Source organism: Orcinus orca, chromosome 5, assembly GCF_937001465.1.
Source record: "Orcinus orca chromosome 5, mOrcOrc1.1, whole genome shotgun sequence".
NCBI lineage: Eukaryota > Metazoa > Chordata > Mammalia > Artiodactyla > Delphinidae > Orcinus > Orcinus orca.
In genome coordinates, this window is record NC_064563.1 from 66,961,579 (window position 1) to 66,982,383 (window position 20,805).

Consider the following 20,805-nt stretch of genomic DNA (forward strand, 5'->3'; position numbering starts at 1 on the left):
GTAACAACAAAAAAAACCTGGGTGCAAAAGTTTTTGCCTTTCAAGTCTAGAAATTAGTTAGATTTGCAAAAATTAATAGCAAGTAAATTTGAAGTGCTTGTACATTTTAGTGTGAAAATGAAGTAGCAGCCTTATGATTTATTATTTTAGTTTTTTTTACTTAAAATTTCCATGGTATTTCATAGATTTTTGACAGTTATATATATTATAAACAATGCAGAATTTAACATAGCAAATAAGATGCAATATGTTAGCACTACTATTTAGTTTGTTGAATATTTCATTTGACATATTTAATTCTGAATAGGGAAATTTCATATAATTGATTATATTGATATGTAATATATTAACTATTTTTTATGTGACGCATTGTTGCTTTAACATTTATTTTGTACCCAGCTTTGAAATTTCTTATAAACGTAGTATTCAGCAGCATCTTAAACATATATTTAGAGGAACGGCAGGTACTATAACTTCATTTAACAATAGAAATCACATCTACTATATTCATTTTCCTTAATACTAACCTCTATGCCTGAGCAAATGTCTGGAAACAATAAGCTAATAACCACCTGACTGTTTGGTACACTGAAGTTTTTCCTTTTATGTTCTAGCTATCAAATTTGTGAATTTATGTATGAACGAGAACACCAGTATGACAAAATTATTGATTGCTACTTACGTGACCCACTAAGAGAGGTGAGTTAAGAGACACCTTTACCCTTTTTTCTTACTCAGTCCCCCTCCTCCCCTTATCAAGAAGAAATAACTATTCAGTAGATGTAACTATTCAGTAGAAATATTTGGACATATGTTTGCTGACTTAAAGTTTTGTTCATTGTTCAATAGGGCTTAATTGAGTGCCTGCTATTAGCCAAGTATATATTGATAATTAAAACAGATATATAGTTCCTGTAATTTTATAACTTATAGTTTAGTGATGGAGATGGACAGTAAGAAAACCAAATATTTAGTTACAAATTGTGATGAGTGCTAGAGAAACTGGGTGCACCATGAGAGGATAATGGGGAAACTGACTTATACAGAGCAGCCAGGGAAGGAATCTCAGATAAAATGACTTATAAACTGAGTTTTGGGATTTGAGAAGAAGCCAGTCAAGCCAAGAGCCGATAGAAAAATGTTGCAGGATCAGGAACAGTATATGCAAAGATCTCGAGGTGGGAAAATTTTTTGACATGTTCAAGGAACTGAATAGAGATCGTATAAATGAAGCTTAGATCATTGTAAGTTGAGCATAACGGGCAAGGGCAAAAGTGATTTGAGATGAAATTGGGAATATGGACAGAGACCACCAAAGCAAAAGAATGATATTCACTGTTAGGTTAATGAAATTGAGACTAACATTAATTGGAACAGATTTGCAACTTCTAAGAATCTACCCTAAACTTTAAACAGTTACTCTTTCTCTTTTAAGTCAGTCGTCCATCAGTTAACTATCTCCAAATGGTTTTCCATCTCCAAATAACAGATATTTACCAAGACTGGTACAGTTAGTAGATAGTGACTAAATATTGCTTGAGTGAATGAATGAATGAATTATATTGTCTTGTGCTTTTCAGGAAGAAGTCTTTAACTACATTCACAATATCTTATCCATTCCTGGACACAGCGCAGAGGAGAAGCAGTCTGTATGGCAGAAGGCAATGGATCATATTGAGGTACTGATTCAACAGAATTTTTAAAACTTTCCCATTTGTATGGATATCTCCCAAATTAAATTTTTCTAACTAAGCAGTTGGAGGTATTATATAATTAAATTGATTTGCTTGAGGATTAACATCTTTTTCAGATAATTCTACCTCACATTTGTATTCGTAAAACCCATGTCATATACAATTTATTATATCATGACTTCTGAAAATAACTCATGTTCAACCAGCTAGTTGACAAACTGGAATTTTAGTGGGTTTTTACAGTGTTCTTAGAAATTCTGAAAGTACTACTGATCTTTTTCTCTACTGCATGATGGAGCCATTCCCCCTAGTCACCTGATGGAATTTTAGAAACATTACTGCAATGAGTTGTTCTCTCTGATGTATTTCCCTTCTTTATGTAAGAGGATGATGATTCTGATTTTGTTTATGCGTGCTGTTCTACAAGAATGCAAGAGTTGACTTTGAAACTAAAAGTTCTTTTTAAAAAACTTGCTTATAGATGCCTAAGTGGAGAGACGAATACGTGTGTGATAAGCATGTGATCAGAATGCATTCTAAAAAGAGGCCCAAAAATCACTCCTCACTTTTAGTTTCTTTAGGTTCATAAATACAGTATTCCTCAGAAACCAACAGAGCTAGAGATTTGTTTTAATCTGTTCTGTATTATGGGTCACTAATTATTGAAAAAAAGTAGTAATGAAGGATGTTGAGGTAATTTGAGTTTTGGAAATAACATTTATATCTACAGAGTTTCTCTCCTCCTCCTTGTAGCAAGATCAGGTAACTTCTGGTGATGGGTTTAGAGATGTAGTGAAAGATATGATTATGCAACATGTTTTAAAATTCTTTTACATATGAAAAATAAGAGCTCTGAAACTTTGAGAAAGCATTGCATGTAGTGTGAATACTTTTAGTTCCTGATAATTGTAACATTTAGAAAGATGAGAAATGTGAACAGCATCTTATGTAAAACATCTGGTGTGAAAGGTGGTACAGTCAGTGGGCTGAAGTAATTTCCACACTTTCATCTAAAGGATTGAGAACATATATATGTTATTAATTTAGTCTTATCGTATTCCTGCTAACAATAAGATCAATATATCTCGGTGAAAGAACCCAAGAAAACCTTCTTCTACTTTGAATTATATCTTTTTTTCCTCTAATCATTTTGTATTCTTTTTCCTTTCATCATCCCCTTTAAGTCTCCATAGTTACATTATGCCTCATTGTTCATTTCACTTCATCTGCATTATGCAGTGGTTTGAGCACATGGACTCCAGACATCCAGAAATGAAGCTGTGTCTCTCCACATAATGTGAAACATGATGAATTAATCAATGAACAAACAAATTATTCAGCAGAAAACTCATACTGGAGAAGTAAGAAGTATTGTTTCTGCACAGCAATTATTTCTGCTATTTTTCCCACATCTGCGCATTTTTTCACCTTGAACTTTTTAATACTTCTTAAGGCCACGTTAGAAATCTATAGACTCTTTTGAAGGACTTGTGTGGCTTTGGTAATGTAAATAAAATCAACATTAAATACGTAGGGGGAAAGTCCTCATAATAAAGTTTTCAGACAGTCTACATAGTGTATAGATTAGTGGTTCCTAACACTTTGGGGGTTATAGACCTCTTTTGAGAACCTAGTGAAAGATTTGGACCTGTGCCTCATAGTATTGTGCATGTGCTCAGACGCATAATTTCGTTTGCTATTTCAGGGATCCACAGACTCCCTAAAAGACATTCTTAGATTGGGTCTGTAGATTTCAGGTAAAGGATCTCTGGTAAAGATGTTTTTTCCAATATGGACAACACACGTTTCATGAGATTTTAAAAAATATTTTTGATTTTGAAATATAAAAAAGAAACAAAAAAGTGCATAAAAGTACAGTTTAATAAAAAAATTAAAAAGCCAACATCCCAGAAATAGAGTTATTTCCAGTATCCCAGACTATTCCCATGTATCCTTTTCTTATCACAATTCACTGCCTTACTAATATATTCATTATCCTCGTTCTTCTGATAATTTATTGCACTTTTATATATTGTTATTGCACCTGCCTGCACCCCTAAAAATATGTATTTTTGTTTTGCCTGTTTCTGAACTTTATATAAATGGAGTTATACTCTGTATTTTCTTTTCTTAATATTTTGAGAAATTTATACATTTTATTGTTTGTAGCTAGTTCATTTTTATTACTGTATAGTGTTAAATTTTAGAAGTATATCACAGTCTATTCATTATACTGTTAATGGACATTTCAGTTGTTTCTAGTTTTTGACTATTAAAAGTAGTCGATCCAGGATCATGCTTACATATGCATCCTGAACACAGCTACCACATGCATCTCTCTAGAACAGTGGTTCTCAGTTTGATCCCTGGTACAACATTACAGCATCAGCTGAGAACTCGATAGAAATGCAGTTTAAGTCTTCACCTCAGACCTACTGAATCAAAAACTCTGGGGACAGGGCCCAGCAGTACATTTTAACAAGCCCTCCTGGTGATTTTGATGCATGTTAACATTTGATAATCTCTGTTCTAGGGTCTGTAGTTGCCAATTAACTGGGATAAATATATTAAACTTAAGCAGATGCCAGCATTGTGTGAGATTTTCCATTGACTCTATATTCTTGCTAGAGTTTAAAATTTTGTCTGTCTAGTGGATGAATAATGATATTTCATTATGTTTTAAATTTACATATCCTTAATTACTAATGGGATTGATAGATTCATATTTATTGGCTGTTTAAATTTCCTTTCTGTGATGTCCCTGTTCAAGTCTTTTGCCTATTTTTCTGTTAGAATGTATCTTGTACTCATTGATGTAGGAGTTCTTTATGTATCCTGGATGTTAGTCTTTTTTTCAGTGATACATGTTGCAAATATCTTCTACTCTGTGGCTTTTTTTCTATGGTTCTTTTTAAGAAAAATTTTGTTTTTTTTAAGTAGTCAGAATAATCAATTTTTTCCTTCGGTACTGAAGAAGTCCTATATTGTTGTCTAAAAGCTTTCTTGTTTTTTGTTTCATCTATAAATCTTAGATCCACCTGAATCCACTTTTGTATATGATTTGAGGTGGGGATCCAATTAATTTTTTTTTTTTTTTTTGTGGTACGCAGGCCTCTCACTGTTGTGGCCTCTCCTGTTGTGGAGCACAGGCTCCGGACACGCAGGCTCAGCAGCCATGGCTCACAGGCCCAGCCGCCCCGCGGCACGCGGGATCTTCCCTGACCGGGGCACGAACCCGCACCCCCTGCATCGGCAGGTGGACTCTCAACCACTGCGCCACCAGGGAAGCCCCCCAATTAATTTTTTAAAATATGGATGCCCAGTTCTCCAGCAAGTTTTTTTTCCTTTTTTCCTCCTTTTTAAAAATTGAAGTATAGTTGATTTACAATGTTTTAGGTGTACAGCAAAGTGATTCAGTTATACATATATATATATTTTTCTTTTTCAGATTCTTTTCCATTATAGGTTATTACAAGATATTTTAATATATTTGAATATATAAACTATATTTGAATATAGTTCCCTATGCTATATAGTAGGTCCTTGTTATTTATTTATCTTATATATAGTAGTATATATCTGTTTATCCCTAATTTATCCCTAATTTATCCCTCCCCCCTTCCATAAATTTGTCCATAAATCCCTAATTTATCCCTCCCCCCTTCCATAAGTTTGTTCTCTATGTATGTATGTTTGTTTCCTATGTATGTATGTGAGTCTATTTCTGTTTTGTAAATAAATTCCTTTGTATTTTTTTTTCAGATACCACATACAAGTGATATATGATATTTGTCTTTCTCTGTCTGACTTTCTTCACTTAGTATTATAATCTCTAGGTCCATCCATGTTGCTGCAAATGGCATTATTTCATTCTTTTTTATGGCTGAGTAATATTCCACTGTATATATATACCACATCTTCTTTATCCATTCATCTGTCTGGACGTTTAGGTTGCTTCCATGTCTTGACTATTGTAAATAGTGCTGCTATGAACATTGGGGTGCGTGTATCTTTTTGAATTAGAGTTTTCATTTTTTCTGGGTATATGCTTAGGTGTGGGATTGCTGGATCATATGGTAGTTCTAATTTTAGTTTTTTGAGGAAACTCCGTACTGTTTTCCATAATGGCTGCACCAATTTACATTCCCACCAACAGTGTAGGAGGTTCCTTTTTTTCCACACCCTCTCCAGCATTTACTATTTGTAGACTTTTTGGTGATGACCATTCTGATCTGTGAGGTGATACCTCACTGTGGTTTTGATTTGCATTTTTCTAATAATTAGCCATGTTGAACATCTTTTCATATGCCTGCTGGCCATCTGTATGTCTTCTGTGGAGAAATGTCTATTTAGGTCTCCTGCCCATTTTTCAATTTTTTTTTTGTATTGAGCTGTATGAGCTGTTTGGAAATCAATCCCTTTTTGGTCACATCATTTGCAGATATTTTCTCCCATTCTGTAAGTTGTCTTTTCATTTTGTTTATGGTTTCCTTTGCTGTTCAAAAGTCTGTAAGTTTGATTAGGTCCCATTTGTTTATTTTTGCTTTTGTTTCCATTACTGTAGGAGATAGCTCCAAAAAAATATTGCTATGATTTATGTCAAAGAGTGTTCTGCCTATGTTTTCCTATAGGAGTTTTATAGTATCTGGTCTTACATTTAGGTCTTTAATCCATTTTGAGTTTATTCTGTATATGGTATTAGAGAATTGTCTATGTTCATTCGTTTACATGTAGCTGTCCAGTTTTCCCAGCACCAGTTACTGAAGAGACTGTCTTTTCTCCATTGTATATTCTTCCCTCCTTGGTTGTAGTTTAATTGACCATAAGTGCGTGGGTTTATTTCTGGGCTTTCTGTCCTGTTCCATTGATCTATGTGCTAGCAACAATTATTTTAAAAGCTCAGCAGTGCTACCTTATCATAAGTATACCAAGGATCTCTGTGTTTTGTCTCTTTCTGGGCTCTCTTCTGTTTGATTGGTCTTTGTCTCTACATGTACCACACTACTTGAAATATTGTGGTTTTATAATAAGTCTTAATGTTTTTTCAGAGAGTATTGGCTGTTTACTTCCAAATTCATTTTAGAATCAGCTTGTCAAGTTCCACCAAAAGAAATTTCTAACCTTATGATTCTGACAAGGATTACATTGAATCTTTCAATCATTTTTAATTTAATTGACATCTTTACATTGTGAGTCTTCCACCTTATGACCATTTGGTGTAACCGTTTATTGAATAACTTTCTATAAAGTTTTATAATTTCTTCTGTAGAGACTTTTCATCTACTGTTAGATTTACTGTCACAACTTCATATATTTTAGCATAACAGTGCTATTGTTAATGATATTTTTATTTTTGTTTATTTAAATTTATTCATTTATTTATGGCTGCTTTGGGTCTTTGTTGCTGCACGCGAGCTTTCTCTAGTTGCAGCGAGCGGGGGCTACTCTCTCATTGCGGTGCGTGGGCTTCTCGTTGTGGTGGCTTCTCTTGTTGCAGAGCATGGTCTCTAGGTGTGCAGGCTTCAATAGTTGTAGCACGCGGGCTCAGTAGTTGTGGCTCGCAGGCTCTAGAGTGCAGGCTCAGTAGTTGTGGCACACAGGCTTAGCTGCTCCGTGGCATGTGGGATCTTCTCAGACCAGGGCTCAAACCCATGTCCCCTGCATTGGCAGGCAGACTCCCAACCACAGTGCCACCTGGGAAGCCTATTAATGGTATTTAAAAATTTTTATTTGTAACATGTACAATGTTTACTGTAAAGATTTTTATGGAAGTCTTCTGTTTCTACTATGCTGTTTTCTCATGAATGAATTTTATCATCTTTTCTCCCTTATTCTATTTTTGTCATAAATTTTATTGATATTAAATCAGCCTTGAATTCTATGGGTAAATGCAACTTGAATCTGATATATTTTCTTTTTTGTATATTGTTGGATTTTTTATTTATTAGTGTTCACAATTAAGACTGATCTATAATTTTCCTTTCCTTTCTTATGTTGTTCTACTGAGTTTAGGTATCAAAATTTTGCTAGCCTTATACAGTGAGCTGAAGTAGCTTCCTTTTTTCTATTCTCTGTATGAGATTAATTGGTATTGGAATTATTTCTTCCTTAAATGATTGCTGGGCACTTACCAGTGAAGCTATTTGGGCCTGTAGTGTTTCATATGGGAAGATTTTTGACTATTCATTCAGTTTCTTTAGTGGTTAAAAATCAATGCATGTTTTCTATTTCTTTTTTTAAAAATTTATTTCTTTTATTTATTTCTTTTTGGCTGCATTGGGTCCTTGTTGCTGCACACAGGCTTTCTCTAGTTGCAGTGAGCAGGGGCTGCTCTTTGTTGCGGTGCGCGGGCTTCTCATTGCAGTGGCTTCTCTTGTTGCCGAATACAGGCTCTAGGCACACAGGCTTCAGTAGTTGTGGCACGCTGGCTCTAGAGCACAGGCTCCGTAGTTGTGGCGCACAGGCTTAGTTGCTCTGCGGCATGTGGGATCTTCCCGGACCAGGGCTCGAACCCATGTCCCCTGCATTGGCAGGTGGATTCTTAAGCAATGCACCACCAGGGAAGCCCTTGTTTTCTATTTCTTACATCAGTTTATTAAATTATATTTTTCTAGGAATTTATCCATTTCGACTAAATATTTAAATCTTCAACATAAATTAATTCATAATAGTTTCTTATCTTTTTAATGCCTGAAGATCAGTAGTAATATCCCCCTTTTCATATGTGATATTGATTAGTTGTGCCTTCTCTGTTTTGAGATGTATTATATAAAAGTAGTTTGAACTACAGTAACTTGTGTCAGCTAAGTATTATTAATATGCACATACTAACACAAAATTATTAGATACATATCACAAATGTTGCCATCACAATAACTTGTCTTATTTTTATTTGACAATATAATATGTTGATCTATAGCCAGTCTTGGCATTTTAGCCATGGAACATGCAATTGAAAAGGTAGAATAGGATCACAGAAACCAAGAAGAGAGTTTCAAGAAGAAAAGGAAAGCCTGTAGTGTCTAGGAAAGTTCAGGAGAGGGCAGGTTGGAAGTCTTAGATTTGACAGAAATAGGTCTTATTAACAGTGGTCAACCTCTTAGTCTCATTTAAGACTTATGACCTGAAGTTGATTTCTTAAGACACCTCTGGTTTCAAAATCTACCAGGCATCAGAGGTAAAGTTTTAGAATTCTTAGCTAGAGAAATTACAGCTATGTTCTTTTTTTTTTCCATTTCTTTAAGTTATTACTTTAAGCTCAAGGGTAAATTCACTGGCAGAGAATTCGGGAAGCTTTTGTTCCTTCCATTCATCCTGTAGATATCATGGCCTAAATCCAGAATTTTAGTGCTTTCATTTTCTAAGAATTCTGAATTACCTTTCATATCAAAATCTGATTTTTTACATGATGCTTTTCTAATTTTATTCATTTGCAATATGTCTTTAAATTGTGGCCCTTTATTGAGGTTTCCTGAAATGCAGTGTAGAAGCTCATGAAAATACTGAGGTAGGTGATCATACTTCACGTCTGTGGAAATTCTATTTAACTTTAACATTCAAGATTATTTTATATTTTTCTTTCATTACAGGAGCTTGTGTCCCTGAAGCCCTGTAAAGCTGCAGAGCTGGTTGCTACTCACTTTTCTGAACAGATTGAAACAGTCATTAAAAAACTTCAGGTAAACTTCACAAAATATACTGGGAAGAAACATCTAGTGGAGAGACAATTATTGAATATCCACCTAAGAACTTTTGACTATAGTGATTTCTTCAGTTGATAGTTGTCTTTTAATAGCATTTTCTACACATTGTGTGTGTGTTTGTGTGTGTGTGTGTGTGTGTGTGTGTGTGTGTGTATTTGGAAGCAATTGTGTGATAAGCTCTGAGTCTAGAAATGAGGGAGTTCATCTTTGTGCATAACAAATATTAACATCACAGAAATATTTTTGGAAATACAACCTGTAGTTTCCTAGAAATCATAATCCACAGTGGGTCCTCTCCCCCCATCCCCCCACCTCTCCATATCTTTTGCTATAGTGACTGCAATCATATTCTCTTCAGGGTTCATGTTATTTATTCAGACATTTGTCATCCTCCTACTGGGTTAATGCTGACTATTTTTTAAAATTTATTTTATTGTTTATTTATTTATTTTTGGCTGCATTGGGTCTTTGTTGCTGTGTGCAGGCTTTCTCTAGTTGCGGCGAGTGGGGGCTACTCTTTGTTGTGGCGCGCGGGCTTCTCATTGCGGTGGCTTCTCTTGTTGCAGAGCACGGGCTCTAGGTCCTTGGGCTTCAGTAGCTGTGGCACTTGGGCTCAGTAGTTGTGGCACATGGGCTTAGTTGCTCTGGGGCATGTGGGATCTTCCCAGACTAGGGCTCGAACCCATGTTCCCTGCATTGTCAGGTGGATTCTTAACCACTGCGCCACCAGGGAAGTCCCAATGCTGACTGTTTAGAATTTTTCTCGGAAAGTCTTAGCTAGAATACAGGTATATTAATGCTGAATATTGAGATGCTCAGTTTGAAGTACTATTTAATGGACCTAGTATTTCACTTGTCACTACTGTGGCAGTGCTAGTAGTGAGTTTTGCTTATTACCATTATGGCCACAAGTGATAGAGATAGGGAATAGGACAATGACAGGAACATGTAGCACAACCCAGAGTCCTCAAGTAGCAGTAATAGTAGTAGGGGTTAGGTATGCAAGATGGAAACCAAAGCAGTGAGTGAGGCAGCTGACATGAGACAGAGATGTGGAATTCATTCATTTACACAGTACCGTGGTGCCACTCTGTACCCCACAGTATAGTAGGCTCTGGGGGGCACAAATAAGAATACAGTCTTTTTCTTAATTTTTCCTGTGGAACAGAGAAGCACTTATATAACCACAGCACAGTGTTATAAGCTCTACACCAGACATATGTAAAAAAGTGCTGTAGGAATAAGAGGAGAGAGTGACAGACTGTGTGAGAGAAGCAGACAAGAGTTCCCACATATGCCTGAACTGGGTCTTGAATAATTGGTATCAGTCTTCTAGGCAGAGAATTGGGAAGGGCATTCTAGATAAAGGGTTCTGGGTATGTAAAGACTTGATGAAGTCTGGAAGCAACATGCATATTCAGAGGATGATGTGGTAAAGACGATGTTGGAAGAAGCATCAGATTAAACTTACAAAGGCATATTGGAGGGAAGGAGTTAAAAGTATAGAGACTGGGAAATAGACTTTTGGGGCTGATATTGAACAATCTTATATGTAATGCTAAGAAATTATGCTATATCTTCTGTGTGCTGGAGAATTACTGAAGTTTTTTAAGCAAAGGAATTATACCATTAGATTCATTTTATAGAAAATTAATTCTGTAGTATGGAGAATGGACTGGCAAAGAGAGCAGATGGAGGAGAGAACAGTTAGACCAGTTGGAAGGCAAAAGGTCTCGGCAAAAAACAGTGAGGACAGGATGAAAGCAGTGGCAGTGGAGAGGACAGGTCGAAGATACGTTTGTGAAATAAAATGTATAGGGCTTGGAAATTAGTTGAATGTGATGGGTGGAGTTAAAAATGACTCCCAGATGTAGGGTTGGTTGTCCAGCATGATGAAGTCCATTAAATCAAGATAAGGACTCATCCACTAATTCAATAAATATTTATGTACCTGCTGTGGGCCAAAACCACGATAAAGTGCTAAGGATACAAAAACATATACAGTTGACCCTTGAACAATGCGGGGGTTAGGGGTGCCAACCCCAGTGCAGTCAAAAATCCTTGTATAACTTTTGACTTAACCAAAAGCTTAACTACTAATAGCCTACTGTTGGCTGGAAGCCTTACCAATAACAGAAACCGTCAATTAACACATGCTTTGTATGTTATATGTATTACATACTGTATTCTTAGAATATGTGAATTAGAGAAAAGAAAATATTATTAAAATCATAAGGAAGAGAAAATACATTTACAGTACTGAACTAAACTTATCAATACTGTACATTTATGTCATCTTTTTATAAGATGAATCATCTGTCTGTCAGTACCCATATCAATATTGTCTTAAAGTACTGTTATACATATTACTAACACTAGACATCAAAAATGAAAAGATGTGAAAAAGAAATTTGTATTTATTTACAGGTATAACAATTCATACATTGATAATGAAAAAGCAAATGTTTGCTCTGTGGTAGTCTAGTGTAATTGATATGATTGCTTCACAGTAGCCTAACGTATACACCAATGAGTGAATTGTTATAAAATTTTTATAGCATACGGTATTACAGTCATATTCATGATACAGTATTGGAAACATTGTTACTTTTTTAAAAAAACACATGTGATGGTGGGTTGACATGCAGTTTCTCCAATTACTAGAGAGGGGGAGAGAGAGAGGCATATTTTATATTTATTATCACTCATGCCTATGTAAGAATAGACTAGTATCTACGTATATTTTATGCATTCATGACATACCTAACTTTTTCTTAATTTTTTCACTATTGCTGGGCTATGTGGTTAGCCTGCAGGTTTTTTCAAATTGTTGCAAATCTTCCAAATTTTTTCCAATATATTTATTGAAAAAAATTCACGTGTAAGTCAGCCCACTCAGTTCAAATCTGTGCTCTTCAAGGGTCAACTGTAAATGTATCCCTGTGCTCAAGAAGACAGATAAGCCAAAAGATAATTGTAGAATAGTTTGACTTGAATGATGATAGAGGACTGCCCAGGATCCTGAGGAAGTACATGGAGGGTCATCCAGTCCATTCTAGTGAGGGGGGTACATTTCTGCTAAAACTACTCTCAACCCACAGAGCATCTCCGCCTTTTAAAAGTCAGCAATTTTGATGAATCTTCTTGTCTATAGTGATGTTATTGTCATTTAAAATATAAGATTATCAGACTTCCCTGGTTGTCCAGTGGTTAAGACTTCTTGCTCCCAACGCAGGGGGCCCAGGTTCAATCCCTGGTCAGAGAACTAGATCCCGCATGCTGCAACTAAGAGCCCTTATGCTGCAACTAAAGATCCCGCATGTGACGATGAAGATCTTGCATGCTACAACCAAGACCTGGCACAGCCAAGTAAATAAATAAATATTAAAAAACAAAACAAAACTAGATCTACATTTTTTTTTAAAAATGTAAGATTATCCATTGCAGGATTTTCTTTTTCCTACAGGCTTTAAAATATTTAGAGGTAGAAAGGCTAGGTAAATGAATATAATGTCATTCATTAGACAAATACATAAAAGCTGAAATAATTTACACACACAAAAAAGGTGGCTCTTGACCATGGACTATTTGTGGAGTCTTACACATTCCTTTTAAAGAAATGAAATATTTTTTTATTGCAGAGCTTTATTGATTGTATAAGAATCCCACACAAATTTTATAAATTACCTTCACTTTTGATGGCAAGAAATATGCCTCCGACCAATTATTTTCAGAATTCTTGAAATGAAAAATAAGGCAGAATATTAAGGTATAACCAGAAGGAAAGCCATGTAAAATAAAACAAAGTGATAGGCCAGGAAAAAGATAGAAAATCAAAGACTGATAAATATATTTAAAATGTTATATTCTAAATGACACTAATCCTTTTTGGTTTTGAGATCCCCTGCTTTTTATAGGTGAAGTAGAATGTGTCAAAAAACAAAGAAAAAAGGAAAACAAAACTATAATAATTTTTGCTTAGCTTTCTTAAGAACTTAGAAACATTATTAATATTCATATAGTATTCTAAGATTTATCTCACTTAATTCTCACCCCTGTCCTGTGCAGGAGGAAGAGAAGATATTGGTGTTCTCTTTTTCACATAAGTAAACCAAATGGCTTACGAGAGTCAGTGACTTACACAAAGTCACATAGCTAAAAAGTGGAAGAAACAGAAGCCAGACGTTTTGCATATTAGTTGCTAACCTGTTTGCCATCTCTTCTGTAGTTGATTATATTGAGGAGTTAGTGAGCTTTTTTGGTACTGGTTGTTGTTTGGGCCTCAGCTTCCCACCCCACCTAGATTAACTGTCTCACAGTTGGCTGTTGTCACAAGGAGGACCAGGTGAGGCAGTGTGTACCCGTCATTGTAGCCAGAGCAGTTCAGAGCACCTGCCATTGCAAGGGTCTTCATGCTGGGAACTGTTAAGGGATTTGTCTCAATAGAGGGCCTTTTTTTTTTTTTGGCAGGGGTGGGGTACCAATAACCAAGGTGTTTGAATTTCTTCTACTCTCAAAATTGAGTATGTGACAATGATTAGAATTACTGAGAGAAAATGACCTCCAAATGATTCTTTAGAATTCCTTAGATCTGTACAGAGGGCATAATGGAAGTAGTCATATGCGTGTGTGCTTTTTAAAGGGATATTCTAGAGTTATTTACCATGGCATAGTTTGAAGAATTCGTTTTAATATTTAATTGTATTTTTTATTGTTTTTCTCTTCAGAACCAGGTTTTGCTTTTCAAATTTTTGAGGAGTCTTCTTGACCCAAGGTACGTTAATAAAATTTAGTTTTTCATAATACATAGATGAGAAATCAAAGGAAATAAATTGAGTTGAAGAAACTGGCTCATGATATCCAAATAGTGTAGTCAGCTCTTGATTTTTAATATTAGCAGGAGTAATAGTTACAGAGATTATTCTAAATACATGATTGGAAAATTGATTACATCTTGAAGGAATACTTTTGTTTCCATTTGAACATGAGCATACATGATGAGTTGTTATCAATGTAAAGAAAATAATGAAGGTGTGCCATGAGGACATGTTTCAGGAAGAATTTGATGACCATCTAGCTTCCGCTGTCTCTGGTAGCATCACTCCTTCTGATTCCTTTTTCCATGCTGTAGATTGATAGCTTTACTTTTCAAAGTAAACACCTAGTTCCCAGCCCACCTCTAAATGTATTACCTTTTATTTTATTTTATTTTTATTATTATTATTATTTTTTTGCGGTACGCGGGCCTCTCACTGTTGTGGCCTCTCCCGTTGCGGAGCACAGGCTCTGGACGCACAGGCTCAGTGGCCATGGCTCACGGGCCCAGTCGCTCCGCGGCATGTGGGATCTTCCCAGACCGGGGCACGAACCCATGTCCCCTGCATCAGCAGGCGAACTCTCAACCACTGCACCACCAGGGAAGCCCTGTATTACCTTTTAAACTTTTATTTGAATTGTTTAGTTTTAAATAACTTTCCTGGAGGTGTGAGAAGGAAAGTTTAAATGTTTTTTTAAGTGCTGCTGTAGTACTCATCAAATAAAAACTAACCCAAGGAGATGATGAAATTAGTAATGGATTTGTTAGCAAAGTAGCTCCATATGTGAGATCTTAACGTCTTCCTGTGACAACGTGGAGTACACTGGGAGCTGAGTGTAGTATTTAACATCCTCTAAGACAGCCACTCTTAACCAGAATTGTGTGTCAGAATAACCTAAGAAATTTTAAAAAATATAGTTGCCTGGCCCCAACCCCACAGAATCATTGTGATATACTTCTAGAGTTAAGCATCACTGGCCTAAATGTAATATTCCAGGGTGACATAGCTTTCACATCACACATACAAATTTTTAAGTTGCATTAAAATGTACACTAGCCATTGGAAATGGTCATATACTTACTTTAGAGATAATATTATAAAAATAGAAAGTTTTGGTTATTCTAGTATTCTGTGCTATTTTTAAATACCAAAATACCAGGAGTTTTGTGGATTGTAATAATTTTTTGAAATTTCAGTCATTTAAACCTTAAGCAGGCTACGGTTCATTTAAATTTAGTCATACGGATGTGCATATGCAGATGTTGAGAAGAGCAGTCTGACTACATACCCTCCTGAACTTCAGTTCAATACCTTTTCAAAGTATCTGTGCTTTAATTCCCTGTTCTCAGAAATTACTGAAGCTAGACATCTATTTTTATTTTTATGAATCATTTGTACTTCCCTCAGATCCAGTTTGGGCCCTAATCTACCCCTAGAATTAACTAGGAGATATCTTAGAATTAGGGTTAGGGGTAAGAGGGAAGGAAGAGAGCTGGGAGAAGGATGGGGGAGCTGGGGGTGGAACTGAGAGAAGGGGGAGGGGGCCGAGGAGGACTGAGCTAGATGGAAGAGGAAGGAGGGCCCAACCCTTTCTGTGGAGCCCCTGTACCTTTTTCCCATAGCAAAATTCCTTCTGTTCCTCTTTTGCTTCCTCCAGTGTCAGATCCATTCTCTTAGGACCTGACTCCTCTTCCCCTAGGATAATTTATTTTAACCAAGTCCTTGTTCTCCATCCATCCTACCTGGAGAGACTCAGGCTGGAAGGACAGAGAAGCTCATCTTTGAACTCGACCTTTTCTCACATGTAACAAAGTACAGAAGACAATGGTGACCAAATCTTAATTTTTTTAATTAAGAAAAAGTATTAGGTAATATAAATATCAATATAGTCATTTGCTTTGATATTGAATTTAGTTAAACTTCACAGTAATAAAAATGGCAAATCACAAGAGTATCAGAGGTCTTCCATGGAAAGTCTTGCGCTGTTATTACCTATACCTAGATTGTAAATATGTTATAGGTAAGATCCTTTAGAAGTACTATGAAAGTTGTTTTGTTCACTAGCGAACCACGAATAATTTTACATTTACTCGGTGCATTTTATCTCCCTAAACTAACTCCAACCCAGGATAATTAACTCTAAGTTAACTTGTCACCCATTATTCCCTTCTGTCATATCAGTTCAGCTGCAAGGCCCTCTCTCACCTACTTCAGAGAGAAGCAGTGCACCCACAGTCCTGACTCTTCCCTCTCTCCCAAAAGCAATGTGACCTGGAATGTCCTCGCTCTTGACAACAGCTAAATGGCCAGCTCTGCTTTAGCCTAGAGAAATGAAGAGTTGACAGAGATTCTCCCCTCGACCAAACTTTAGTCAGCCTCCTCTGAGCCCTCTGCTCCACTAGGTCTGACCTTGGGCTTCCATCTCTGTTTTTGTAGAGTCTGTTTTTAGCAAGAATCCTGCTAAGTCAGTTTAGCTAGAATCCTCACCCTCAATATGTGATCAACCTTGATATCTGTCCAAATTTCTCTCTGTCTCTCACACACACACACACACACACACACACACACACACACACACACACACACACACACTCACACACACACACACACACACACACACACGTAATATGTGATCATCCTGGCCTGCCTTCAGCAAGAATTCTGTTAGGTCAGTTTTTCAAAGAATTATCCTACCCTCCTAGTAATTCTCCATCCATTGACTGCCCCACTCCCACCCCATGGCTATAATCTCTACTTTTTCTTGTTGTATTTGAGTTGAGCCCAGTCTCTCTCCTTTACTGCAATACCCCATTGTAGTGTTCCCTATCATGAGAGTCCGAATAAATTCTGCTTTACTGTTTTAACAAGCATCATGGATAAGTTTTTCTTTAACAGAACCTTGAATTAACAAGACAGATAACTTTAGCTCCACCTTTAAAAAGAGCACTCTTTCAAATTGATCCACCATATCCAGGATGCCAAAAATCTAGTAGTGTTCCGCTTTGAGAGTCCCAGTCCAGAATCCATCATATTGAATTGGCCAAAAAGTTCGTTCGGGTTTTTCCGTAAGATGTTATGGAAAAACCCTAACGAACTTTTTGGCCAACCCAATACTTTATCCTCTTATTTTATGTCTTATATAGGAGGCAGGCGTCCATTAAGATTATGCTGTAAATTTATTTTAAATTTGATGTTTGACATTTCAATACAATCATTTTTATATAAACAGTATTTTAAATGATGGTGTCCCGGACTAACCCATAAAAGCCTGTTTGACCCACAATGTAAATAAATAATACCAGTGAGGGGAGGGGAAAAATTTTTTTTCTTCTACCCTTCTGTGTCCTAGACAGATTGAGAAGAGAAAAGCATACAAATTTATTGAGTGTTTTACGTGACCCGGGAGTCTTCATAAGGAAATGAAGACCTGAAGACGTACTTAAACCTGAGCGTTTTGTGCTAGGTTTGATGAAGGGTAGAAAGTCATAGGCAAATGTGATGGGACTGAAGGATATGAGCTAAGGATGATAAACTGGGGGAGACTTAGCAAGACGCATTTGTTTGGATTCCTCTGAGTGTCCCTCCATTTTCAGAGATGAGGATGCTCCTCTCCTCCAGAAAGAGAGAGTACCTTTCCTAAGATGGTCTTATGATCTGCTTCACAGGAGAAGGGGAAGGGCAGAGAGTCCTTCCTGCACCTGACATTTCTCAAATTCCTTGAGCTTAAAATATTCAATATGCCAACATACCATATTTTGGGGAAGCATGTCCTGAACCCCATCACTAATAATACGTACATTGAATTCTGGATTGAGGGGGAGAGCAAGGTTAAGAAGGTTGAGTTCAGAGGAGGTAAGGAGGAGGTGCTTCTTGAGCCTGCCTTAGACAAAGTTTTGAATTATAGAAAGTTTGTCTTTGGTGCCCTTTGAACTCTGCCTCCTTCCACTCTGTCCTCTTCTTTCAAGGGTTGCAGGGTGCACACACTTCTTTAAGCTCTACACTTTATAAGCACACTCGGATATATAGTATTGTGCCTAGGTAGATTTTTTAAATCTAGAATTACCTTCTTCTATGCCCCAATCAAAACAATCACAACTAATTGCTAATTGCTTGTCAATGTGACACTTTTACAGTGGGAGTGTACAATTAACATATGAATACAATGAAGTATACACAATGATGAAAACACCCTTTTCCAATACCATTTGACCTCAAGGGTAAGAAGAAAGGTTGTGTGGACTAGATTACATTAAGTCTCTGAATGATTTCCCATCACACTTTAGCCTTTGTAAATGAGTACGCCTGTTAACTAATCTCAAGTAAAGGATTAGAGTCTTTCCAGGTACTGGGAAAACTGAAGTGGGAAACTAGGGGAGTATAGAAAAAGGTATTTAGGGACAAAATATCAAGAATAGGTAGACTGGTACTGCCTAGCAGTTTTCCCTGGCAGACAACTTCAGACTATTTTTGCCTTTGATTCTTCCCTTTCTGTTCTTCTTAAGCAATAGGATTTTTTTTTAACTTCCAGTTTTTTCCTTTCATGAAGCTCCTATAGCAGCATTCTAGAGAGTAGAGAAAATGAAAGAAAGTTATTTTGAGATGGTGACTGCTTGTATATAGAAAATTGCTTTTTTTGCTCTTGCCCCAAAACCCTGAGTTAGGAGGATCCTCATTCCTCTGTGTGTGTGTGTGTGTGTGTGTGTGTGTGTGTGTGTGTGTGTGTGTAGTTTATGCACGTTTGATTTAACATTTATATGTATTGAGTTGTTTCTAAAGGAGTGACTTATTTTGTCAACATTATGTTTTAGGGAACTAATAATCTAGTTGAATTCTCATGTGTATTTCTCTATTTTCTTTATCCAATTTCTTTAAGTTACCTTTGCTCTGTAAATAATGTCCTCTGTAGAATTAATTGACCTACAAAGATATTGGTGGCATTTGTATGTAGAAAGATTAGATAGTTTTGAAGGGAGGGAGGTTAATCCTCCAGAAACAAATTATTTGCCTGAATTGAGGCCAACAGCCTGGGAGAAAGGGTTTGCATCCTCTTCCAATTCCCTTCTTTGGGACAACTGCTACATAAAGCCTTACCCCACGCCCACTCCCTGTGTGCATTCCTGCTGGCCAAGATTTCTCACAGGACTTCTCCTGATATACTTACATCCACATGCAGGTCCTTTGTGCAGTGGGGATGCTTGAAGGATGATACTAAAGGACACTCATGGTTTTTGTGGGGCTATGAGCTTCATAAGGAATAAAAGAGAATGTGCAAGTGTATTTATAGTCACAATATTTTCCTCAGTACAATTTTCTTGGTAATGTCCATTTAGCCTTTGTTAACAATGTCCTGGAGGCCTCTGAAATATATGGTATGATTTTCTTGCAGGAAAAAAACACAAAACGTTGTACTGTATTTCTAAGTCTTTAATCAAAATAAAGTAAAAATTGAACATTGCTAAGGAAATGAGTATCTTTGCCAAGGAGCAAAACACAGATTATGGAAATGGTTATACATTGGATTTAAATTGAATCTGTCACTGTTTCTGTGGATAATTCTGAAGGGATATTTTAAGATATTGACACAGTGTTGAAATAGCATATTTCAAAGTTAAAAAAAATAGAACATTATATATATTCATGAACTTTGACATATAAAAATTCATTCCTACCTCACTGAGTGCCTGTCTGCTTGGCCAGGCTCACCACCAGATATCGTTATCTTTGTTAGTATTTTTGCCAGCAGCTCAAATTCAACCTTCTAAATCCTAACACATCATCATCTACTAATCTTCTTTTAGGTAAATGGATGGATGGATAGATAGTTTACATGCATTTATATCTTTATTCCTTAATTTAATAATTCTTTATAATGAGATTGCTATCTGCTAAGCAATGTGTGAGAGGTTGAAATGGTTCAAAATTATACTCAAAATTATACTCAGTCTAAACCTGTTCCTCCTACTTTATTTTCTCTCTTAGCAAATGGCTGTATCCACCCATTTATTTTATTTAAAAATTTACTGAGTAACTACAGCATACTAAGCACTGTGACAGGCATGGGAGATAAAATGGTGAATAAGGTGGGACCCTGCCTTCAGAGGCAATTGCAGTGTAAGTGTCTTAAATAAAATCCTTGGTGTGATGATGAAATTTTAACTTTCCTTTACCAACTCCACTGCACCTTCTCAGCCACATGACACAGAACCAGTCAGTCATCACAATGTACCTCTTGTATATCTTGTACATGTGAGTCCTTCTCTTGTCCACCCTCTCCGCCCTGGTTCAGGCCCTCAGTATCTCTCTTCTGGTCTTTTTTGCTGCTCTCTTAACCAGCCTTCTTAATTCTTCTACTTCCATTTTCAAATAGGCAAATAATGATAGTGTTCCCTTTCCCCTTCTCAAAGTTCTTTTAGTTTCCATTATCCAGGGTAAAATCTGAACTCCTTATGGTGTAAAAGACCCTTCTTGATCTTATTCAGGCATATCGGTTCAGCTTAATTTTCTTCCATCCTGCCATTTCTCTTTTCCCCTTTATTCCTCAGTAGTACTGAACTTTTTGTTCATGGGATACACTACACAGGGTTGTTTTGC

The 20,805-nt window shown here is 36.4% G+C and overlaps 1 protein-coding gene and 1 long non-coding RNA gene across 4 annotated transcripts in view; one reads left to right on the forward strand and one right to left on the reverse strand.

Moving 5' to 3' along the window:
• The window catches only part of VPS8 (VPS8 subunit of CORVET complex), a 300,406-nt gene that overhangs the window by 155,073 nt on the left and 124,528 nt on the right, over nucleotides 1-20,805 (forward strand). For all 3 annotated transcript variants that reach the window (XM_049709893.1, XM_049709894.1, XM_033403195.2), the window contains exons 32-35: nucleotides 615-699; nucleotides 1,581-1,679; nucleotides 9,284-9,373; nucleotides 14,125-14,171. In XM_049709893.1, the coding sequence (XP_049565850.1) occupies nucleotides 615-699; nucleotides 1,581-1,679; nucleotides 9,284-9,373; nucleotides 14,125-14,171 (321 nt within the window). The remainder of the gene's footprint in view (nucleotides 1-614; nucleotides 700-1,580; nucleotides 1,680-9,283; nucleotides 9,374-14,124; nucleotides 14,172-20,805) is intronic.
• The window catches only part of LOC125964429 (uncharacterized), a 190,432-nt gene that overhangs the window by 87,692 nt on the left and 81,935 nt on the right, over nucleotides 1-20,805 (reverse strand). The gene's annotated exons all lie outside the window — the stretch shown is intronic.